General features: G+C 37.3%; 3 protein-coding genes, 1 long non-coding RNA gene and 1 other non-coding gene across 5 annotated transcripts in view; 3 read left to right on the top strand and 2 right to left on the bottom strand.

Moving 5' to 3' along the window:
- Nucleotides 1-5,052: 5,052 nt before the first annotated feature.
- Nucleotides 5,053-24,090, top strand: LOC108251814 (histone-lysine N-methyltransferase, H3 lysine-79 specific-like). Its single transcript, XM_008489382.3, has 6 exons — nucleotides 5,053-5,310; nucleotides 19,338-19,544; nucleotides 19,733-20,642; nucleotides 21,784-21,916; nucleotides 22,398-22,633; nucleotides 23,690-24,090. Exons 1-6 carry the CDS (start codon nucleotides 5,053-5,055, stop codon nucleotides 24,088-24,090), a joined length of 2,145 nt encoding a protein of 714 aa, XP_008487604.3.
- Nucleotides 5,702-5,773, bottom strand: Trnag-ucc. The gene has a single exon. It is a non-coding gene; the product is annotated as a tRNA-Gly (tRNA).
- LOC113473898 lies at nucleotides 5,934-7,435 on the bottom strand. The gene is made up of 3 exons (XM_026833374.1): nucleotides 7,118-7,435; nucleotides 6,665-6,721; nucleotides 5,934-6,311 (listed from the first exon to the last, which is right to left on the bottom strand). Exons 1-3 carry the CDS (start codon nucleotides 7,259-7,261, stop codon nucleotides 5,991-5,993), a joined length of 522 nt encoding a protein of 173 aa, XP_026689175.1. The 5' UTR covers nucleotides 7,262-7,435; the 3' UTR covers nucleotides 5,934-5,990.
- Nucleotides 7,553-13,344, top strand: LOC113473914. Its single transcript, XR_003395706.1, has 2 exons — nucleotides 7,553-7,934; nucleotides 13,230-13,344. It is a non-coding gene; the product is annotated as an uncharacterized LOC113473914 (long non-coding RNA).
- Nucleotides 15,362-25,660, top strand: part of LOC103523994 (muscle M-line assembly protein unc-89) — a 21,070-nt gene continuing 10,771 nt past the window's right edge. The window contains exon 1 of the mRNA XM_017449615.2: nucleotides 15,362-15,733. The gene's annotated coding sequence lies outside the window, so the exon portion shown is untranslated. The remainder of the gene's footprint in view (nucleotides 15,734-25,660) is intronic.

Below are 25,660 nucleotides of genomic sequence, written 5' to 3'. Positions count from 1 at the left end.
GGGAGTGCCACGTCTAAGGACAAGTTCAGACCGAAGGGCAAGTCCTGGGATTGGAACCGAGTTAGCCTGGAGGGAGAGTCGTGGTGAATAGGAGAATAGAAACCAGTAGGAGGTGTGTTAAGATAACTGAGCTTATCGTGGACTTCTTATATCTTGGAGCAAACATCTTGGGGACCTTATCATCGACGGGGCAATACTCTTGCATTAGAAAGAAACATGCTACCTTGTCTTCACAGTTCACATATGTAAGGACAAGTTCAGACCGAAGGGCAAGTCCTGGGATTGGAACCGAGTTAGCCTGGAGGGAGAGTCGTGGTGAATAGGAGAATAGAAATATCTTGGAGCAAACATCTTGGGGACCTTATCATCGACGGGGCAATACTCTTGCATTGCAAAGAAACATGCTACCTTGTCTTCACAGTTCACATATGTACTGTACCTATAACATGTTTAGGGTATAATCAGTGCGGTAAGTGGAATTCTAAATCATAGTATGGGGTTCGAATATCGTCATAGCAAAGATACAATAGCCCGTCCACTATACCTTTTTTACTTTCCTTTTTATTACTATCGTAATAATAAAGGAAGGACGGGCTAAAAATGGATGACTTCGCTTAATAGCAGTGATGGTAAATTATGCCCTCAATTCTCCAAATCTTCATGCATGTAAACAGATTCCAAGTTTACAAACAGATCTACAATACCTATTACCTATGTCCCAATCAGGATTAGGAAAAATGTATTTAAAAACAAGCGAGACATTCAATTACCTAATAATAACACTGTACAGTAAACAGTAACGTATACATACACGTTAGGATTACGTATATATATATCATTCTAAACGGGGACACGGTCAACACATTGTATCGCACAAAGTAAAATGGGCTGCTAATGCTAAGGATAAAGTTCGTCCCGCGCGGAATCCAACCCGCGACCTAGCGGTTACACGGCAGGCACACTACCTTCCAAGCTATCAGACCCATAGCCTAAAGTAGTATGTACGAGTGGAAACATACTTCGATTTTACCAATGAGCTAGTTTTTATCTGAGGGCCAAGCTCATGAGTTCACATATGTACTGTACCTATAACAAGTATGTCCTCATGTAGGTACTAACTATACCTATAACGTTCTTCTAAGTGTTGGAATCTAAGACCACCGCATAGTGTCCAGTAGAGGATTTTAGTACTTGATAAATAACTTGTTTATCATTCATCATATTCATATGTGCAAGTGGTTTATTAGAATTTGTATCGATTCAAGTTTTCAATTCAATTGATACGAATCCTAATAAGAAAGAATCGCATAAGAACAAGAAAATGTTACGATAATTCATGATTCATGAGCTTGGCCCTCAGATAAAAACTAGCTCATTGGTAAAATCGAAGTATGTTTCCACTCGTACATACTACTTTAGGCTATGGGTCTGATAGCTTGGAGGGTAGTGTGCCTGCCGTGTAACCGCTAGGTCGCGGGTTGGATTCCGCGCGGGACGAACTTTATCCTTAGCATTAGCAGCCCATTTTACTTTGTGCGATATAATGTGTTGACCGTGTCCCCGTTTAGAATGATATACGTAATCCTAACGTGTATGTATACGTTACTGTTTACTGTACAGTGTTATTATTAGGTAATTGAATGTCTCGCTTGTTTTTAAACGCAAAGAGTTCCTATTGCTCAATAAGGTCAAATCTGCACTCTAATGGTACAAAGTAAAATTCGTTCTGTCAGTGCGATTAACTTTCCAAAGTTTTAAAATTGTTCAGTTTTCTTTTTTTCTATTCCTTTTAAACCAATGCAATGCAATGCAATGCAAAATTTAAAATAACTTAGTGAATTTTACAAAGACTGAATTATTTGGAATTTTTGAAACTTAATCTTAAGTGTATAGTAAAATCGTGTAAAGAGTAGACCTGATTGTCTTGTAAAGAGGGAATTTGCAGGTATTTTCAATATTTTTTCGCATATATTTCTACAGAAATATTGTCTTTGTGAATTAAGTACATAAATATGTATATTTAAAGATTTTGGGAGATGTTTTGTTAGATTGGTAAGTCCAATGTTTTCAATAATCTTCGATATGCCAAGCAAATATCCCTCCTTACTGCTTAGGTCTGCTCTTATCGATTCATGTCAATTATTAAATTTAATCCTACCTAAATATTTGTTAACTCTATCCTTGTTAGAACTGTAGTCTATAATGAATAATACATTATTATGAATCGTAGATAGTTGTAAACCAATCTGAGGATTGAAAACATAGATAGAGATGGATAGATGATCTTTAATATTTGAAGAAAAAAACAGTAGCTATTGCGAGAGCGTTGGTTAAAAATCAATTATTTTCAAGTGGGGGAAAACATTAATGTTTGCTTATGGTCTTATGAATAATAGAGCTGCTTTGGTTATTTTGTCAAAGAAATACACTTAGAGCAAGTTTCATATGAACTAAATTCAAATTTATTTCTGTTGATTATTGATTTCAGAGAGCATTGAGGAATCGTAAAATATAAGACTAATAAACACCTAAACTGATTAAATTATTCTATAAATAAATCTTTTTTTCCAATATTTCATTAGAATAGTTACAAAATAAGACAAACCAAGGTAAAAATTATTAGCTAAATTTTATTGTTTCTAAATCTGATTATTTAATCTAAGTTTGTTCATACCTATCCCTACCACAATACCTTCTATTTAATATTTATTATAACATTATTGTAAGTACTATTCTAGTTAATCTTGGTCGAAATTAAGTCACTTATCTTTCTGTCAGATTAGTGCAACTAATAATAAAATTAATTATTATTGAAGATTTCCTAATATTTCATCTTCGTTTTCAAAAAATTAAACCCATAATTTTTAGATGAAGAAACACAATTTCAGCAGTTCTAAAATTTCAAGAATATTTCATCTTCGTTTTCAAAAAATTAAACCCATAATTTTTAGATGAAGAAACACAATTTCAGCAGTTCTAAAATTTCAAGTTTTTTCCTCTCTTAACACCACTTCAAGATATAAAACTCAATTAATGTTGATATGCGTTTTGTTCCCTTAAAACTTATCTACTGTGTAAATTGGAATATTTATTTTTCAAGTTTAGATATATTATTTCTAGTTACATAAGGAAATTTTAGTGTGAATTTTATCTGACTTATTGTCGTCTCTTAGGGCAAATTGGAGAAGGGAAGGGAAGAGGTAGAAAAGTATTGAAGTAAATCTGTGTAATGACAACATTAAAAGGAAAGGAAAAAAAGGTTAGATGAATTCACATTATTTTCAAGTACAAATTATTTCCTCCTAATTAAAATTAATGTCCTATAATGGTATTTATTTATTCGTAAATGTAGAGTTTTTGATAGATTTTAGACTTGGAAAATTCATTCAACAAATTGGAAACATTTTCAAAGACAACACACTTCGCTATTGATTCAAAGCCATGGGTTCGATTTTCGAGTGGGTCAAATTTTTGAATGGTTCTCTTAAGATCTGTCTCACATTGCTCTTCATTTTCTAAAATTGTTTTTGTTAAACTTGAAAGTATCATAAGAAAATATAATCCTCTACGGACTTAAACATAGAACTAGTACTTTTCTGAGTTATTTTATTCCGTTTTGTCTTGAATATAGTTTTATCAGTTTGTAGCATTTTCCCTCTGCGAGGTTCTTGTTTAGATAGATATAAATAAAACCACTTGTAACATAATTTACTGTCCTGTACTATAACTCTTGTGTTTCTATACAGTGTACATTTCCTTTCTTAGGTTTTTTTGTTATTTTTATTTATCTTGTGGCTACACTGCCTTTTTTTAAGTTAGGTATTTTATTATTTTGTAATTTTAATTTTTTACAACTAAAAAAAATGCCTTTAAAAAAATAATGGTATTAATTTTCAAATAAAAAGATATACACGGATAAGTTACGGATGCTTTAGATTTTTCTCTTCTTAACATCTTTCTTATTAGTCTTTGCTATTTAGATTTAAGTTTACTGATCTCAGAGTACTGACCTTAGAGTCCTTAGACGGAAAGTAAGTAAGAGTACACTGACATGAGAAGACTGAAGTATACATTACATTAGTAACATTTACAGAAATGAATGTCTTTAGATGTTGTAGCTAGGCTTCCACACCTGACGACAGACCAGAGTCATGTAGGGAGTACCTAAAAGACTGGACAAACGAGCAAAATTTAAATCGACTACAAGTTGTTTAATAAAATCGTGACAAAATAGATAGTGAAAAAAACTTACTAATTTATTATTGATGTGTTTGTGCTTAATTTCAGTGTTCTGTATATTTCTGCTTCTACTTACCTGTTGCTGTGAAAGATGCATGCAAACTCATGATAAAGTACCTAAAAGACTGGACAAACGAGCAAAATTTAAATCGACTACAAGTTGTTTAATAAAATCGTGACAAAATAGATAGTGAAAAAAAATAATAATTTATTATTATACTGCTCAACGTGAGAACGAAGACTACAGTACGTAATGCAACAAAACTTGACAGCCACCAGACTCGAACCCCGGACTTGTGACTCAAGTTGCATGGTAGTCACCATAATTCCAGGAGCAGAATTAATTTCTCATTCACCCCGGACAGATTTTGCTTTAAACTCCCTCCATTGTAGAATGTTAACCCATTAGGTTGACTACAGTACGTAATGCAACAAAACTTGACAGCCACCAGACTCGAACCCCGGACTTGTGACTCAAGTTGCATGGTAGTCACCATAATCCCAGGAGCAGAATTAATTTCTCATTCACCCCGGACAGATTTTGCTTTAAACTCCCTCCATTGTAGAATCTTAACCCATTAGGTCCGTATCATTTTGCACGTCAAGTTTTTTAGTTCTTTTTCTTCCCCTCTCCTCCGCTTTTGTAGGCAAACCCCCCTTGTTCAATGGTTGCCATACTAGTGCCCTTATGCTGGCAGCTAATAAACACCTGTCCACTTGTTATGGGTTACGATAGCACTAGAGTCCCAATCCCCTCCCCCTCTCCCCTGTATTTCAGGTAAGGATTGACTCTTTCCAATTTTTCATACTAAAATGTCAAAGGGAATCGGCAAGAAGGTGCCACCGGGCCGTGGTTGCGTCGACCAAACCCTCACGTCTCTAAGCACAGCTACTGCACTGCCTGTGAGCGAACTACACACCGAGCTAGAGATACCACCTACCCCTGCCGAGACTCCGTACTCACTGCAGATGCTGTTGGACATCCTGCGCAACCAATATCTGGCCATGATTGAGCGACTCAAGAGCGAGAAGTACAAGAAGGAGGTCGAAGATCAGATTGAAATTGAAAAGGTAAGGGAATCTTTGGAAATTTTAGCTATAAAGCCAGGAAATTTTGATAAAGTCAGATAATATTTGAAAAAAATTGATAAAGTTAGGAGTTTGGACAAAGTAAGGAAACATTAAAAAATTAGATTGTAAGTAAGGGGAAGGAAACGTGAAAAAATATTTACCCTTACCCTGTTTCCAACTTTCTACTGAAAATGGTTCAATAAAACGCTCTTTTTCGTCGTGGTCCATCAAAACATCGAGACTAGAGCAATACATAGACTAGAGTACTTAATCATTTCCGACTCTTTCAGAGTTTATTTGGTCAATGTCCAGCACCTTCTGGAATGTCCGACTAGATCCTGAGCCATAACGTACGTAAATATTAATCTTCAACCTACTTCAAAAAATACTGTGCGATGGCCGGGAATCGAACCCGGATCAACTGCTTGGAAGGCAACTATGCTGACCATTACACCACCATCGCACATCGGATGTTGGATCGGGGAAAAAAGACGATATTTAAATCTAAGCCAATGTTACACGAGAGTGTTGGAGAGTGGTTCCTCATCTGTGGGCAGTGAGGTCTCCCCCAAAAATAGAGGATAAAGATATAATTATGTAGGTACTAAAGTTTACCTAGGTAAATATGGTTTGCAAAGTTGTTTAGAAAATAAAGATAAAGAAATAAATGGATTAGATCTTTAGTTTAATTTTAAATGTGTTTCAAGTTGATTGCTGATGTGTGCCAAAGATTTACGTGCGTACCATGCAAATGCAAACTGAATATTGACAACCCTGCAGAGTGTAAACCTGAATTTTATGCGACTGAGGTAATCATCTTGACTGTTGACACTTACGTTGGAATTGAAATGAGCAAATAGTTGAGACCCTGACGGATTCAGGGGGGCAGTCTCACTCTCTGTTGTTTTGTCTTCCTCCTCTTCAGCGTTCTGCTCTCCTTCTTCCTCTGGAATAGACTGTGTGAGATTGTCCAGGAGGGAAGTAGATGTCTGCACTTCGTTCTGAAATACGGGAGATAATTAGGCTGTACTTGGGTGCTGGGATTGAATCCCGGTTTGGGTTGAAATTCACGGACCGAATTTTGTCGCATTGTTGATTAGCAGGCTGGGCCTGAAGGGAGTGAAACAGTGATCCTTGGGCTCGGCAAAAGAGGCTCTTTCTTTAATTAATAATAAAAGCTATTTTTTTCTAGAAATTACATGGATTACAATTTTTTCTAGTGTACACGTATCAGTGTATTGAGAGAGTTCGTTGTCGAGAGGACAGAGGAAAAGGATAAAAATTCCTATGTATGGAGTTAGTGATTAGTCCGTTATTTAAGCTCGATTGGCCTTAGCGTAGAAAATTCACTTACCTGAATAATGACTGAATTATCTGGAACCAAAGTGTAGGATGGAGGAGCAGGATTGGTCTGAAATCAGTCAGAAATTAGCTTTCATTCAAATATTTTCATGGTTTTTCTTAGAAATTAATGATTTCTTAGAAAGAATCATAGCGGAACGCTCCAATGTCATCAATATACCTACTTTTGGGGGGAAAAAGTACCGCTTTCGCATTACTTCAAGGCACATCCCCAAGAACGGAAAAGATTAACTAGAAAATTTCCACCCTGGCCGGGATTCGAACCCAGTACCTTCGGGTTGAGAGTCAGTGCTCTTGACCACTCGGCTACAGAGGTGGGCCCTAACAATGTTACTTTTTTTTCTTCTTCAAACGGGACCTTTTTATTCCTTTCTCTTTTTTGATCTGATGGTTCCCTTGTCACTTATAAATGAAGGCACAATTTTTGCCAATAACAATAACTTACATCACTGATCGTGTCATCGAGGAGATTCGAACCAAGAGCCTCCTCGTTGCTGGTCCCTGAGAGCGAGCTGAGAGGGTTGATCAGGTAGTTTCGGAATTGCTGTACAACGTAGTAGCTGCCATTTGTGATCTTGTTGCCCTCCATATTGTAGCTTAACACCAGGGGATAGAGCTCAGGCTTTGCCGTCACCTGTGGGAATAAAGGAAATGTTTTAGGTCTTTAACAATTTATCTCTTGAAACTGTCATTATAGCCAGCCTAGTTAGCTTGGTTTGTAGCACGTCCACCTCGAAAGCGCTAGGTCTCGGGTTCGATTCCCGCCCGGGGAAGATTTGATCCTAAACGGATAAGGTTCGTCCTATCTATTCTATTCTATTCTAAACATTCTATCCTAAACAAAGAATATTCTATTCTATTCTATCCTGTATTTCTTCTCTCCTCGCTTTCGGAACGATAAGACCTTAGCAATTACCGTTCTCTCTGTCAAACCTCTTACAAAATAAATCAACAAGTCACTGATATTATTGATACTGAAGGCAGGATGTAGGATATGTTACATACCTAACTACATAATTCATGAACATCTCACTCATGCATACATCATTACACCTACCTATACGTTCTACCTGACAAACGTTTGCTGAGCTCTAAATAAAATGAAAGGAAAGCACATGAATAATTCACGAACATTGTGATGCAGACTTCTTTTCCTTCAACAGAAATGTCAAATTTCAATTTTGTTTTCCGATACGCAAGTACCTATGGATATTTTTCTCTGATAAAATGTGAGGTTCCCTAATACGTATACCTACACATAGGTAACAGATCACTATCATCAAAGGAGGTTTTGTATGAACTCTCAATGACAGTTTCAACATAATTAAGCTTTACTGATTTTACTTATCTATTTTTTTTTATATATATATATATAAAAACTTCTCATCACCCTGTACTAGTAAAAACTAGGTATGCTTGTGTGAAAATTGCTATAATCCTAAGCTTACCTTCCTCAGTGTTTGATAGAATGGGAATGACAATAATGTTTCAACAGTAGGTAGCCAATTAGCCACTGTGCCAATAATATCAAGGTCACTACTTTATCTGTTGCATTTAACATGTGTTTGTGCTTAATTTCAGTGTTCTGTATATTTCTGCTTCTACTTACCTGTTGCTGTGAAAGATGCATGCAAACTCATGATAAATATTATTGGTCTATTCAATCAGTAATATAAAATAGAAAGTGATCATATTTACTTAGTATTATTTAAAATAGGTTTGACAATAATTATTGTCCTTTTATTAACCTCAAATGAACAGATGGACACACTCAAGAACGTCTTAAAAGATTTTAATCAGGTTGCATTAAAATCCCTCCTTACTTACATATATATATTTTTTTTTAATTAGTTTCCATTTATATTTCATCGACAAAAAACTCAGAACATACATTTTTCATATAAATGGTATACCCACCCGTATAAGCAGAGTATACCCACCTGTATATGTAACACTAATCTTTAATTTTCCTCTCTCCCTCCAGAAAAATCTTCATGGACAAGTTTCAAAGGCAGTCCTGTTTGTGTCAATAATCCTGGGTTACACCTATGTAGAATCCTCAGAGAATTTGGAGCATAGGTTTGGACTCATTATAACTGTGTTCATGTTTGCCCTCCTGTCAGCTCCTCTCTTCTCCCTTAAGGACATTATTCAATCTCAAGTGAGTGAAATTAACGCGCTTCTAAAAGTTACGTACCGTTATTTTCCAAAAACTCTGATGAATAAAAACTGACTGACTTTCTCTAATAAAATTCCAACTTTTTTCTCATTATAACTGTGTTCATGTTTGCCCTCCTGTCAGCTCCTCTCTTCTCCCTTAAGGACATTATTCAATCTCAAGTGAGTGAAATTAATGCGCTTCTAAAAGTTACGTACCGTTATTTTCAAAAAACTCTGATGAATAAAAACTAACTGACTTTCTCTAATAAAATTCCAACTTTTTTGTTTAACTTTCAGGATGCCTCCAATTTGCCATTCCCTATGATCGTCTCTGGTACTGTGGTCACATTCCTGTGGTTCCTGTACGGCTTCATAATCAAGAATGTCTTCATTCAATTTCAGAACATTGCAGCTTTTACCTTGTGCTTCATTCAGCTTGTTTTGTGTTTCCTGTATCCTGGCTCAAAGGACAAGAAGGCCGGCGGCAAGAAAACCAAATAGAGGTACGTATTTGGGGATATATTTTTGATGTTTTTGACATTTGGAAATTTTCAAAATCAGTCGCGCGTTGGAATAGCTAAAAAGACACTGTTCATTGTTTCATTAGCGAATATTATTAGAGACAAACATATTGAATGAAGGTGTCAGTTCGCCATTTAATGTGCCATTATGATTCCAAGGACTAGTCAGTACTTGGTTATACTCCTCGTGAGTTGAAAGAAATGTACGTGCTGTGCTTTATATCAGTCAAAATGAAACGGGTTCCTTTTTTTGTACCTATCTGAATAGGTAGGTACATAGGTAATCAGTCGCGCGTTGGAATAGCTAAAAAGACACTGTTCATTGTTTCATTAGCGAATATTATTAGAGACAAACATATTGAATGAAGGTATCAGTTCGCCATTTAATGTGCCATTATGATTCCAAGGACTAGTCAGTACTTGGTTATACTGCTCGTGAGTTGAAAGAAATGTACGTGCTGTGCTATTATATCAGTCAAAATGAAAATAGGTAGATACAAACCTACATATCTAGGTACATTTTGCTCTCTTATTCCATGAGATATTTGAGCAGATTTTAAATTTCAAGATCATTTATTTCGTTACCATTTCAAGTTTAGTTTTAATTCAAAAATCTCTATTTTTCGAGACAAGTTAATGTTGATTATTTTATCTTTAGTCATTGCTAATTTGTTTCTTATTGCTCAACGATTCATTGTTTCATGACTTCATTGTATGTATTTTTTAATTTCTCTTATTCCATGAGATATTTGAGCAGATTTTAAATTTCAAGATCATTTATTTCGTTACCATTTCAAGTTTAGTTTTTAGTTCAAAAATCTCTATTTTTCGAGACAAGTTAATGTTGATTATTTTATCTTTACTCATTGCTAATTTGTTTCTTATTGCTCAACGATTCATTGTTTCATGACTTCATTGTATGTATTTTTTAATATAAACAGCTTACCATGTAATGGTGTAGAATTAGATTCTACTATGAAATTATACGTATGTACTACCTATAGCACGTTATTTGTTGAATAATTTGAACATTTTGTTTTCATTGTGAATTTGAATGTGGTGCTCTTTCTTCTATTGATTTGTAATATTGCAAAGCACTCCTTAAGAGGACGTTAGAAGTAACTATGTCTTCAATTCTTAGAATAACGAGAAAAAGTCTATGAAATAAATGCAAACCGAGATAAGTTCGAAAAAAGTTGTTACCTTTTTTTTATTACGTAGATAAAAACATTAGCTTAGAAAAATATCCTGGAAAAACAAATAAATACACAATAATAAACAAAATTAAATTCTGTTGTCATAAACAACAGACGGAGAAAAAATAATTCCGAAAATAAAACGAATAGTCTCTCTGATAAATAACTAAAGAAGAAGAAAAGGGATCACAAGCTGTAGAATATTTTTCAAAATACCTAATATGTATAATTTATTTACATTAATATCATTCAAATAAATTATAATCAGAAATTAATTTCGAAAATAATTGTGCAATAAAATTGTGTGTACGCGTGAAAACTTGTAAATAAAAAAGTAATTTTATTATTAAAAATTGACTATAATCGAATAGCTATGAAAGGAATACCTAGCAAAAACTACAGATCAAGATAGACATGGTATCATTTTAGTGAGTCGCAAAAGTTGAGTTCAGTTGTTAATTGATAAATATTAATTTATTGACTAAACTAAAACTATAAAAAGGCAAGTTAGCCTGAACAGAGACCTAAAGGTACAAAAGTTCAGTTAAAATGAGGAAATATATTATAGGTACCTATACAAATATGTAGAAACACATTGAAAAAACAATGAATGTAGAGATATTCATGGAATTAAGATAGAGGAGAAGCTTAAATTTATATTGGATAGCTCGAAGCTTGGAATAACTTGCTGCTTTATTAATATTAGTATTGCTATCTCGAATTTCTTTTACCCCACAGATCCTTGCACTGTAAACCTACCATGCCTTCTATACTTCTACTATGAGGGTTTCATGAACCATACTGCTATCAAGATTACAGATCAAGATAGACATGGTATCATTTTAGTGAGTCGCAAAAGTTGAGTTCAGTTGTTAATTGGTAAATATTAATTTATTGACTAAAACTATAAAAAGGCAAGTTAGCCTGAACAGAGACCTAAAGGTACAAAAGTTCAGTTAAAATGAGGAAATATTTTATAGGTACCTATACAAATATGTAGAAACACATTGAAAAAACAATGAATGTAGAGATATTCATGGAATTAAGATAGAGGAGAAGCTTAAATTTATATTGGATAGCTCGAAGCTTGGAATAACTTGCTGCTTTATTAATATTAGTATTGCTATCTCGAATTTCTTTTACCCCACAGATCCTTGCACTGTAAACCTACCATGCCTTCTATACTTCTACTATGAGTGTTTCATGAACCATACTGCTATCAAGATTTTAACTACTTGGTAATATGCTAAAGCTAATTATGATCAGCAGTTTGATAATATCAAGATTTTAACTACTTGGTAATATGCTAAAGCTAATTATGATCAGCAGTTTGATAGTTATTTGTATATCCCGATAAAATAGTCGTCGATAACTTTAACAAATAAAGTTCAGGTCTAGGTTTTGGCTTGTGCTAAGGAGCTCAAAATCAGAATATCAATGTTAAAGAAATTTACAAAGGGAATGAATATCTCGTAATGAAAGACGGGGTGTCATGAAATGAGCGCTACGAGCTGACGTTTCGCTACAAATCCACCACAGGGTGTTCACAAATGGCACTACCTACAGGAAGTACAGAAATTATGTTACATTGAGGCATTGGATGTTCCTGACGTTCAGGAACAGGGTGTTCTGACGTGACGTCACATTGAGAACTCGTATCTACAGGTTGTTCAGGAATCACAGGGGGTACAAAAAATGCGCCTGCTACAGGCTGTTCAGAAATGACGGTACATACAGGGGGTACAAAAAGTGGTGCTGGATTTTCAGACGTGGCGTTTCCTGAGTGACTGCTGGGGAAGTTAGGCAGAATAGAGGTGGACGGTGTAGGAGGAGCAGAATAGCTGCGTCTGATTGATTGTGTTGACTGGTTGGGCGTTACGATGATACTGCTGTATCTCTTGTGCTTGCTGCTAAACCGGGACACCTGGGAAACAGTCGGGAGGATTTATAGGTAAATATTGTTTGCAAAGTTGTTTAGAAAATAAAGATAAAGAAATAAAAGGATTGGATCGTTAGTTTAATTTTAAATGTGTTTCAAGTTGATTGCTGATGTGTGCCAAAGATTTACGTGATACTGCTGTATCTCTTGTGCTTGCTGCTAAACCGGGACACCTGGGAAATAGTCGGGAAGATTTATAGGTAAATATGGTTTGCAAAGTTCTTTAGAAAATAAAGATAAAGAAATAAATGGATTGGACTACTGCTGTATCTCTTGTGCTTGCTGCTAAACCGGGACACCTGGGAAATAGTCGGGAAGATTTATAGGTAAATATGGTTTGCAAAGTTGTTTAGAAAATAAAGATAAAGAAATAAATGGATTAGATCTTTAGTTTAATTTTAAATGTGTTTCAAGTTGATTGCTGATGTGTGCCAAAGATTTACGTGCGTACCATGCAAATGCAAACTGAATATTGACGACCCTGCAGAGTGTAAATGTAAACCTGAATTTTATGCGACTGAGGTAATCATCTTGACTGTTGACACTTACGTTGGAATTGAAATGAGCAAATAGTTGAGACCCTGACGGATTCAGGGGGGCAGTCTCACTCTCTGTTGTTTTGTCTTCCTCCTCTTCAGCGTTCTGCTCTCCTTCTTCCTCTGGAATAGACTGTGTGAGATTGTCCAGGAGGGAAGTAGATGTCTGCACTTCGTTCTGAAATACGGGAGATAATTAGGCTAGGTAACAGTTACCTACCTTAACTTTTGGTTTGAAGTCATAAGTATAAAATTAAATGCACCAAACGAAATATGCTTCTTTATAAAAAGAACTAAGTTAAACCCTCTCTCTACCGCCCTGCTTACCCAAGAAGTCGGTTGGAACAAAATAAAACTGAAGAAATTCAATACAATATGGAAACCAGGAAAATGCCGCAATCTCCGTTAACATAATAAACGGAAAACATGTACTACATATGTACAACACTTACCCTGCAGCATAATAGGAAAACATTGCCAGTTTCAATATAGAAAGTTGAAGAACAGTACAAGCTCATGTTTTGAGAGAACAGGAAACCCCATTAGAAATTCCTGGCCTGTGTTATGCCCGCAATCTCCGTTAACATAATAAACGAGAAACATGTACAACACTTACCCCGCAGCATAATAGGAAAACATTTTGCCAGTTTCAATATAGAAAGTTGAAGAACAGTACAAGCTCATGTTTTGAGAGAACAGGAAAAGCCATTAAAAATTCCTGACCTGTGTTATGCTGTGTTTATTGAATCCGCTTGGGGTCATATGGTGTAAAAATTGTGGGATAAAAGCGAATTGCTAAAGGATAAAACAGGATTTAAAGCGATAGAACAATAGAGATTCCTTCTTAAATACTCTACTGCCGTAGTATCAGGTATAATGCTGTCGAGATAAAAAAGTAACGTAAACACACTCGAAACACAAAGAGGACGGAAAAAAGCTCTTGTTAGTTGCCCAGCTTTGTAGAAAAAATATGCTTCCAGACATGGTAATAAGAGACATAAGGGAAGGGGGGTAGGTTTAGGATTAAGGGAAGAGACAAGACAAGGTTATACGTTTTGTGAAGTACGGGTACTTGAACCCATGATAGGCGCAAACATCATGTTTGTACATAATGAAAAGTCAAGTAACGAGGTACCTACCTATAGTGGCGTAGCTTTTAGTAAGAGTCTGTAACTATCTCAGGGCCATTCACATTAACAAGTGGGCTCTAATTCATAAACTAATTTGCACATGATCCATCATTTCATTGTGCAAATTGCAACAGTCGAAAAGCACATGGTCGTTGAATGAAAACCAGACGACCCCAGTACCTAGAACTTTCACATTTGACAAGTATCTATCACAATCAACACTTAAGCTAACACTTACCAAGTACTTGAAATAATTAATCACACACTCCTTTTGTTAACATTTCATCATGGAAAACACTTTAAGAAAGGATTAACTTCTAGCCGGTAACGTACTTCCAGTAGTTTCAAGTTTCAATGGCGGACATAGGTACGGACATGAGAAATCAAAATTGAAAAGGGATTATAACCAGAAATCTAGTAATGATAAGTCTAGTTGAAAAAAAGAATGGATATCTACTTACAACTTACCTCAAAAGTCAATCGATTTAAGTAAAAAGTACTTAAGTCAAAGGTATTAAAGGTAGGTAATATAAAAGATTTTGAAAATTTAACGAAATGTGCTGATCTGAGTGGGTGGAGTAATAGTAATGGAGGTCAAGGTCAAGAGGTTGCCAAATGTACCTCACGATCGGGTTAAGGAGGGGGGAAACCGGGAATTTTTTTCTTCCCGCTATATCTTGAGGGATTTCTAAGTCGTCTGCTAAACGAACCGAAATCTTTTGGCACTATGTGGTGCTGTACGATACCGGGCAATGTTACGGGCAAAGAGTGAACGTTCAATAATTATGTGACTACCTATATTATGAGCTATAAAAACGGACATAATTTTACCACAGCCAAAGTGCCAAATCAGGCCGTGGTTATGAACAGGGCTGAGATATGCCATTCTGAGATGTTCTTGGCAAGTGGAAAATGATGTGGTAACTTAACACAGAGCCTTCATGAGCTTGTAAAGTTGGCGGGAAATTCGAAATTTTGATTTTTTTTTGCGCAACGCGTATAATCTGAATTCATTTTTTACTTTTTATCTCTAGTTTGTACGTTTATATTATACTTTTCATTTGAATTAGATATTACAAACAAGCGAATTACAAAGCAAACAAAAATAAATATAAAATAAATTTTAAAAATTGCCGCCGGGACAGAGGGTCAGAAAAAAAGCCCAACAATCCCACGTTATCCTTGGTTAAGTTACCACTCCAATGCAAAACTGTAGAAACAATATCCTATCTCACCTCGTCCGAGCTCATCTCAGCCCTGTTCATAAACTCAGCCTCTGTGCATTACCACAGAGGAGAGAAATGATTGTTTTGGCGCAAATTTTTGAGTTTGACGAATGACGACCGGTAGTTGTGTTTATTTTTTGTGGGATTTTTAATTAAAATTTTTAAATTAAATTAAATTTATTTTAATATTAATTTGACTGTGATTATTTTATTCATAAGATAACTAGAAAATACGCTATTGCTATCGTACCAATTTCGGTGTTTAGTTGAAATTGTCTTAAACCTTGTTCCTAGTTCCTAGTAAGTTGTCAGAATTTGTCAGTCCATCATCTTTACCAAGCTTGTCTGAAAACCAATCTTACAATAGCAAATCTCTTGCATTTTCCTATAGAAAAACTGAATTTGCTCCCTCTCACCACCCACCCAAACCTTCCCCCCTAGCAACCAACCACCCACCACCTAGCAAATCTAACTCTCAGGTAAGTGAGAAATATAAGAGTGGGAAACACACTACTATCACGTGAGTTCACGTGACGTGATAGTAGTGTGTTTTTACTTTACCATAACTCTACCATCCGTCACCCACCCAAACCCAACTCTTGATGTACCTACATATCTCAGCACATTTTTCCGTCTGGAATAAAATGACTTTAAGCTGTGTCCAAAAGTACCTCAGTCCAGTACTTAAGTGCCCCCCAAATGATCAAAAATTTTAGAAAAGTCACTACAATTGATCCACAGGATCGCAGTCCAGTGTTTCAGGTTCGATTCCCAAAAATGCCATTTTCTCTAAGTCGGGCGAAAGAGCTAAAACTATCACGTGAGTTCACGTGACGTGATAGTAGTGTGTTTTTACTTTACCATAACTCTACCATCCATCACCCACCCAAACCCAACTCTTGATGTACCTACATATCTCAGCACATTTTTCCGTCTGGAATGAAATGACTTTCAGCTGTGTCCAAAAGTACCTCAGTCCAGTACGTGCCCCCCCAAATGATCAAAATTTTTAGAAAAGCCACTACAATTGATCCACAGGATCGCAGTCCAGTGTTTCAGGTTCGATTCCCAAAAATGCCATTTTCTCTGTAAGTCGGGCGAAAGAGCTAGATAATAAGATAATATCTCAACCTTATTCTGATGATTTCAGAACACTTCCTCACGTTACACTCATGTACAGTTACCGCGAGCAGAAATGAAGCCCTACCATGCCTCCTACTTCACGGATCTGCCTGCAGAAGAACCAGTGGAAGGGTAAGTATAGGAGACCACTATGAAGCATAACCAATTTATAGCATTTATACTAATATCTCCGTTCATTTGATTATGATTTTGTTTTAGAGGTTTGAATGTTTGATAGAGGGAACTGGGCTTGAGGGATAGAGGGAGAGGAAACTGATAGAGGGATTAGGTCTTAAGCGGTTTTTCTAGCATCCTCTTTGTTTCATGTAGCGACATTATTTTGGTTCTCCCTAATGTCATGATCCAAAATAAAAATCCCTGATTATTATTTTCGCAATGTATCTAATTCGTAGATCCACATATTATTAGAGCTTATTCGCACGAATATGAGTTGCATTGTCGCATAGCACGGTTTCGTGTTATGTTATCCTCTCATTTCGGGGCTTACCATCCGAGTCAACACAGTATAGCTCGATGCTGTGTTACCTCAAGTTAGTAAACCCCGGTCTTAGAGGTGTCCACATGATTCTTACTCATGCCTTGTGTTGTTTCTCTTCCAGATATTGGCACCATCATGCATGTATCAGAGATGGAACCTATGAAGGGTTCTGTATCTTGGACCGGACGACCTGTGTCTTACTACCTGTTGTTTTAGAGGTTTGAATGTTTGATAGAGGGAACTGGGCTTGAGGGATAGAGGGAGTGGAAACTGATAGAGGGATAAGGTCTTAAGCATTGTTCCGAAAGTGGAGAGAGAAGGAATACAGGATAGGAGAAAGCCAGCCTTTTCGGGAACGAATTTTATCTCTTCGAACAAAATCCGACCCGGGTGGGAATCGAACCCGCGACCTTGCGCTCACAAATCGATGGTAATTAAACTTTAAAAAATCTCCTTCCGACCCCGGGCGGGAACCGACCCACGACCTAGCGCTTACAAGTCGATGTAAATTACATTCCCCATCCGCGAAAGTGGAGAGAGAAGGAATACAGGATAGGAGAAAGCCAGCCTTTTCGGGAACGAATTTTATCTCTTCGAACAAAATCCGACCCGGACGGGAATCGAACCCGCGACCTTGCGCTCACAAATCGATGGTAATTAAACTTTAAAAATTCTCCTTCCGACCCCGGGCGGGAATCGACCCACGACCTAGCGCTTACAAGTCGATGTAAATTACATTCCCCATCCATGTCACAACCTCTGCTTTTACGGATGGGTATACCAACTATACGAATTTTGTATGTTCTGATATTGTTATGTTGTAAAAATAATAAATGGAAACTTGATAATAATAATTCAAAATTCTCCTTCCAGTCTGGCGGCGACTCTACACTCGCGTCTGCTCAGTAGTCAGCAGGCCCAGGCCTCCAAACACCCGGGCGGCCAAGCGCCCATCTCCCCGCGTAATGTAGACGATATGGAGCTCGAAGCTGTGTCGCGTAAACGATACTCTTCCCCGCTACGTAACGATGCTCTGCCCCCCGTGAAGAAAATGTTTTCGCCGGACCTGCCCCCTCTGCCACTCCCCATGGTATCGCGCCCGGATGAAGGTAAGCCTAGGTCGGAGAGGTGGCCAAGCCTTTTGTGTGTTGTTGATTTTTTAGCTTTTTTTTCCCTTACGTGGAAGATGGAGGGAGTGTTTGATGGAAGCTCAGCGTACTTACTCTAATACAAAATTCAAAAGATAAAAAAAACCTTTGAAAAGGAAACCGTAAAAACGAACCTTTTTTCTATACTAAAAGATCCTCCTGAAACGTCCATTTCATTCATTCCTGAAACGTCCATTCTTTTCGTTCCGATATCAGAAAGAAGATGGTCAGGATAGAAGAAAGCCGGGTCTTCCGAGAACGAACTTTATCTGGCAAAAAAAAAAAAAAAAAAAAATCTTCAGGTTCAAGTCGGCCTCAGGCGGGAATCAAATTCGCGACCTAGCGAATATAAGACAGTAAAACAGACGCGCTACCCACCAAGCTGACTAGACTGGCAAAGGCTCCTTCTATAAAACAACACGTTGAGCTTCTGTTGAATTCTCAAACACTTCATCTTCTGTAAACTTTATAGCGGATATTTGTGTGTTCTCTCTAGTTCCTATCTCTTGGTAGCTTTAGATTTTTCTCTTCTTAACATCTTTCTTATTAGTCTTTGCTATTTAGATTTAAGTTTACTGATCTCAGAGTACTGACCTTAGAGTCCTTAGACGGAAAGTAAGTAAGAGTACACTGACATGAGAAGACTGAAGTATACATTACATTAGTAACATTTACAGAAATGAATGTCTTTAGATGTTATACTCGTAGCTAGGCTTCCACATCTGACGACAGACCAGAGTCATGTAGGTACTCTTTAAATCGACTAGAAGTTGTTTAATAAAATCGTGACAAAATAGATAGTGGAAAAAAAACTAACTAATTTATTATTATACTGCTCAACGTGAGAACGAAGACTACAGTACGTAATGCAACAAAACTTGACAGCCACCAGACTCGAACCCCGGACTTGTGACTCAAGTTGCATGGTAGTCACCATAATCCCAGGAGCAGAATTAATTTCTCATTCACCCCGGACAGATTTTGCTTTAAACTCCCTCCATTGTAGAATCTTAACCCATTAGGTCCGTATCATTTTGCACGTCAAGTTTTTTAGTTCTTTTTCTTCCCCTCTCCTCCGCTTTTGTAGGCAAACCCCCCTTGTTCAATGGTTGCCATACTAGTGCCCTTATGCTGGCAGCTAATAAACACCTGTCCACTTGTTATGGGTTACGATAGCACTATTTACAGAAAAAGAAGGAGCAAACAAAGAAACGGATCGAGCAACTGGACAAGCAGATAGCTCATCTGATTCAGGACAGTGTAGAGCTACTCAAGACTCGCATGGCTGAGCTGGATATTCACGCCAATACACCCAGCGAACTTCTGGCGAAAGCAAACGACATAGTGGTCCGACATCGGGAACTACAGGCCAAGACTGTCAAATATCAGAAGGAGGTGAGTCAATCAAGTATAAAGATTTTGTCAAGGTTGATGGTACTTATTTATTTGGATATTCGGAGTTATAAATGTTGCTATAAAAGGGAACTTTCTACACAAAGTCATTTTACGTCACAACCCCTTTGTAGGGTGCATAATACGTTTTTCCCCTTTCTCATTCTATACGTCTTGTCTTTGTTTTACAGGTTATGTCATTAGAGGAAACCAAGAACAAGCTTGTGATGGAGAGAGTTCAAGAGCTCAAGATTATGCCTCAGAAAACGGAAGAGTCTACGAAGGACTACATTCTGAAGGAAATCAGTGCCACGCTTCATCATCGCAAAAAATTGAAAAACACGGTTAACAAATTGCAATCTGAGAATTCTTCACTCGAAGAATCACAGAAACAAATGCAGAACGCGCTTGCTAATAACAAGTACGCTCATATGAACGGAACGAGTGGTAAATCCATGAGTAGGAAGTCGAGGGAACATCGGTCCAGATCTCAAGAGTGGCCTGATGTACCAGACGTAGGCAAGATAGATGAGAAGAACCCTGAGGTCCTAGCACAGAAGATATTAGAGACTGGACGCCAGATCGAAGCGCGTAAGCTACACGATACCTTGCCTCCTGCTCGAAGCATACCAAGTTCCGGATCTAGCAAAGTACCACTGCCGAAAATGTCTCCCAAACTCCTCAGTACGCCCAAGGAGCAAAGTTTCACTGCCAACAGAGTTCAGGAGCCACCCCGTGTGGATTACTTTGAGGATAGACTGAAACTGATCATAACTAATGTCCTCAATGAGGACAAAGATACTAGACATAAGCAAGGGGGCACCAGTAAGCCCCCTGCCCCACACCCCAACCATGTACCTGACTACACCCAGGTGTCTCCTGCTAAGCTAGCATTGAGAAGGCATCTGTCTAACGAGAAACTGCCTAGCATGATGTCAAGTAGTCCGTTCAGTGCAGTAGGCGCTAGAACTATAGGGGACCTTGTCAATACAGAAATCGAACGCTCGCTTGAGATCAGCAACCAGAGTCTCATCAATGCAGCTGTCGATAGTTGCCATACTAGTGCCCTTATGCTGGCAGCTAATAAACACCTGTCCACTTGTTATGGGTTACGATAGCACTAGAGTCCCAATCCCCTCTCCCTCTCCCCTGTATTTCAGGTAAGGATTGACTCTTTCCAATTTTTCATACTAAAATGTCAAAGGGAAACCCTCTCCCCTGTATTTCAGGTAAGGATTGACTCTTTCCAATTTTTCATACTAAAACGTCAAAGGGAAATTTTTTCGGTGCATGGTTTAGGTGATGGAAATGTGTGATGTTGAAAACTTTGCTTCGAAATCCAGACAGTTTGAGCTGGTAAAAAGTATCTATCCTTAAGGTGTGTCCACACATAGTCGACGCCCGTCGATATGGATCGACTTCGATCAACTATGTTTGGATGCAAATCCATAGTTCTCGTTGAAAAGAAGCAAAGTTTTCAATGTCCAGAAATAATCATTAATTTGTTAGATATGGATCGACTTCGATCAACTATGTTTGGATGCAAATCCATAGTTCTCGTTGAAAAGAAGCAAAGTTTTCAATGTCCAGAAATAAATGCATGACATTAATTGTTAACCTTATCATTTGTTTAATTTTTCAACCAAAGTGCATGGTTGAATTTCCATGTCGTTTTTATTGCATGGCTTATATTGTGTAGGCTCCTCCTACTCAAATAATTTCTCTCATTTGCATGCTTGCTAGGACATCTCTACAATCTACGTTGATGACTAGTTATGACTTTAAAACTGTTCTCAAACTGTATTCTTTATTGTCTTTTTTATTGGCCAGTTTCACACAATGATAACTTGGTCAAATGAATTAATCATCAATAACCGTTAGGTGGAAGTCCTCGTGAGGTTTATTTGGTTTTAAAAACTTCCCCACTCCCAATATCTTTAAATAATATTGTTGGTACAACAACCATTAACCGGCACCATTTCGGTACCTGTCCATTTGTCTGGTGAAGTTCGTAAGTTTCATTTTTTTTAGAAAGTGAAATTTTGTTGGTTAATAGTTAAAATCAAAAAGTTCTGTCCTGTGATGTTATTGTCTGTGGGTAGAACATCGTCTATTCACTAGAAGGAAGGTACTTACCCTTTTCTCTTGATCAATTTTTTTAAAGAATGGGTTGTCAAATCGTGATGAAGTTTGTTTCATGAGTAGGTACTCTATGAACATTTCTCTTCTTCTCGTTTCACAGATAAATGGGACAAGTTCAGCACCAACTTCGACAAGATCGTAGCGTTCGCTTCCACGGAGCTGGACAAGAGAAGAAGGAGCACGGAAGTCAGTTGTAATACCTCCCCTGATAGTGGCATAGGTCACAATTTATAGCATTTATACTAATATCTCCGTTCATTTGATTATGATTTTGTTTTAGAGGTTTGAATGTTTGATAGAGGGAACTGGGCTTGAGGGATAGAGGGAGTGGAAACTGATAGAGGGATAAGGTCTTAAGCATTGTTCCGAAAGTGGAGAGAGAAGGAATACAGGATAGGAGAAAGCCAGCCTTTTCGGGAACGAATTTTATCTCTTCGAACAAAATCCGACCCGGACGGGAATCGAACCCGCGACCTTGCGCTCACAAATCGATGGTAATTAAACTTTAAAAATTCTCCTTCCGACCCCGGGCGGGAATCGACCCACGACCTAGCGCTTACAAGTCGATGTAAATTACATTCCCCATCCATGTCACAACCTCTGCTTTTACGGATGGGTATACCAACTATACGAATTTTGTATGTTCTGATATTGTTATGTTGTAAAAATAATAAATGGAAACTTGATAATAATAATTCAAAATTCTCCTTCCAGTCTGGCGGCGACTCTACACTCGCGTCTGCTCAGTAGTCAGCAGGCCCAGGCCTCCAAACACCCGGGCGGCCAAGCGCCCATCTCCCCGCGTAATGTGGACGATATGGAGCTCGAAGCTGTGTCGCGTAAACGATACTCTTCCCCGCTACGTAACGATGCTCTGCCTCCCGTGAAGAAGATGTTCTCGCCGGACCTGCCCCCTTTGCCACTCCCCATGGTATCGCGCCCGGATGAAGGTAAGCCTTGGTCGGAGAGGTGGCCAAGCCTTTTGTGTGTTGTTGATTTTTTAGCTTTCTTTTCCTTACGTGGAAGATGGAGGGAGTGTTTGATGGAAGCTCAGCGTACTTACTCTAATACAAAATTCAAAAGATAATTAAAAAAAAAAAACCTTTGAAAAGGAAACCTTTTCGTTCCGATATCAGATAGAAGATGGTCAGGATTTTTCGGTGCATGGTTTTGGTGATGGAAATGTGTGATGTTGAAAACTTTGCTTCGAAATCCAGACAGTTTGAGCTGGTAAAAAGTATCCATATCTTTAAGGTGTGTCCACACATTGTCGACGCCCGTCGATATGGATCGACTTCGATCAACTACGTTTGGATGCAAATCCATAGTTCTCGTTGAAAAGAAGCAAAGTTTTCAATGTCCAGAAATAAATGTATGACATTAATTTGTTTAATTTTTCAACCAAAGTGCATGGTTGAATTTCCATGTCGTTTTTATTGCATGGCTTATATTGTGTAGGCTCCTCCTACTCAATTTTTGTCATTTGCATGCTTGCTAGGACAAAATCTACAATCTACATATTGATGACTACTTGTGACTTTAAAACTGTTCTCAAACTGTATTCTTTATTGTCTTTTTTATTGGCCAGTTTCACACAATAGTAACTTGGTCAAATGAATTAATCATCAATAACCGTTAGGTGGAAGTCCTCGTGAGGTTTATTTGGTTTTAAAAACTTCCCGACTCCCAATATCTTTAAATAATATTGTTGGTACAACAACCATTAACCGGCACCATTTCGTTACCTGTCCATTTGTCTGGTGAAGTTCGTAAGTTTCATTTTTTTAGAAAGTGAAATTTTGTTGGTTAATAGTTAAAATCAAAAAGTTCTGTCCTGTGATGCTATTGTCTGTGGGTAGAACATCGTCTATTCACTAGAAGGAAGGTACTTACCCTTTTCTCTTGATCATTTTTTTTTTTTTTTTAAAGAATGGGTTGTCAAATCGTGATGAAGTTTGTTTCATGAGTAGGTACTCTATGAACATTTCTCTTCTTCTCGTTCACAGATAAATGGGACAAGTTCAGCACCAACTTCGATAAGATCGTAGCGTTTGCTTCCACGGAGCTGGACAAGAGAAGAAGGAGCACGGAAGTCAGTTGTAATACCTCCCCTGATAGTGGCATAGGTCATGGGGATCCTCCGTCTGGGGAGTCCCCCCCTGTCCTCGAGCCTGGGCCCCCGCGCACCCCCTCCCCTCACTCCTCCAACCAGGCACTCAACTACAGCCCTGCCCCCGACCCTGATGGACCGTTCAGTCCAGCCACTCCCTCTGCATCACCACCTGCCCTGTCCCCGCTGAAATACTCCCTGGAGGAGCGCCACTTCAAGAAGAAATACCTACACTCCTCTTCTTCATCCTCGGGAGGGAGTGCCACGTCTAAGGACAAGTTCAGACCAATTATTTAAAATAGGTTTGACAATAATTATTGTCCTTTTATTAACCTCAAATGAACAGATGGACACACTCAAGAACGTCTTAAAAGATCTTAATCAGGTTGCATTAAGAAAGGGCTGTCCCTCCTGGAGAAGTATAGCTTAATTATTACTTTCTTTCATACGGATAAACAAATTTCTAGCATCTAAATTCTAAATGATGTCAGAAGAGATCCAAAACTAGTCACCTTCTAACCTAGGCGATCTTATGATGTTTAAAACATTACGAATATTCTTTTCTTTACATCTTACATGTTTTAATGTAAACTCACTTCTTTATTTTCATTGGAGAACAAATCACTGCCATCTTTGTATACTGCAATGTCCATATGTCTTATTATTTACCAACGTTTTCGTGTGTACCCCCAATTATAGCCTAATTAATACATTGAATTTCGTTGTTAGTTAAATTTGAATTCTATGAGAATGCTCAATTCGTTTTTTATATTTCTCTCATAGAGTTTCATTGGTTCTTGTATCAAGAAAGCTGTATATAATGTGCGTCCAAACAAAACGAAATAGTCAAATTGATTCCTTTTTTAAATAATATTAAGTAGATAGCTTCTTTTGTTAGATCATCTTTGGAGACACATATTTGATCTTTGAAATTACCTTGTACTATCAAATATACTTGAGAATGCTCAATTCGTTTTTTATATTTCTCTCATAGAGTTTCATTGGTTCTTGTATCAAGAAAGCTGTATATAATGTGCGTCCAAAAAAAACGAAATAGTCAAATTGATTCCTTTTTTAAATAATATTAAGTAGATAGCCTCTTTTGTTAGATCATCTTTGGAGACAGATATTTGATCTTTGAAATTACCTTGTACTATCAAACATACTCGTTAAGTATCAAAATTGGAGTGTTGAGATAATAATTAAATTGGTAGTAACTTTGCCTATTACGTTGTTATTCGAGAGTGTGTCACCAATTATTATTGTCTAGATTGGTTATTAATGTTATTATGAAGGAAATGGAAGTTTCAATACAATCTGCTTTCCCACTTTGACTTGATACTGCTTAGTTATAAACACTTTATTTCATCCCTCTCTTTGGTTAAACCTACTGGTGATGAGTCTGTCATCCTAAAATCCACCCCTACTTGTTCGAACTGTGTATATCTTTTTATTTCTATTTGAATTACTATCGAATTGTTTGGAATATTACATTTTAAGACTTGAAATACCTAATAATACTATCTGATTGATGTTTTTATTTCAATTATGTTCCTTGGAGTAATCTCTATTTAGATTTTTTTTTTTTTTTTTAGTACCCTCTATTCGGCGAACAAGAAACACCACACTGACACGCAGTATTAACGCAAAACTAAAAAACACATTAACCTCAACACAGAAAGATTTTATTTTCAACTTACAAGACTTCAAATTAGACCGGAAACCAATAAATTAATCCATAAGTGTTGTTATAAATATACAAAGTGATGACTTCATGACTAGAAGTGAAACAGGTGTTAGCCAATCTCGTGTTTTGTGTGAACAAGAGAGTCACCAGAGTCACTAAAAAAGGGCATGATTTTTTTTT

This window comes from Diaphorina citri, unplaced genomic scaffold (genome assembly GCF_000475195.1).
Source record: "Diaphorina citri unplaced genomic scaffold, Diaci psyllid genome assembly version 1.1 scaffold5, whole genome shotgun sequence".
NCBI classification, from domain to species: domain Eukaryota; kingdom Metazoa; phylum Arthropoda; class Insecta; order Hemiptera; family Psyllidae; genus Diaphorina; species Diaphorina citri.
The sequence above is the reverse complement of the archived record's forward strand: the minus strand, read 5'-3'. Positions and strand labels throughout refer to the sequence as shown.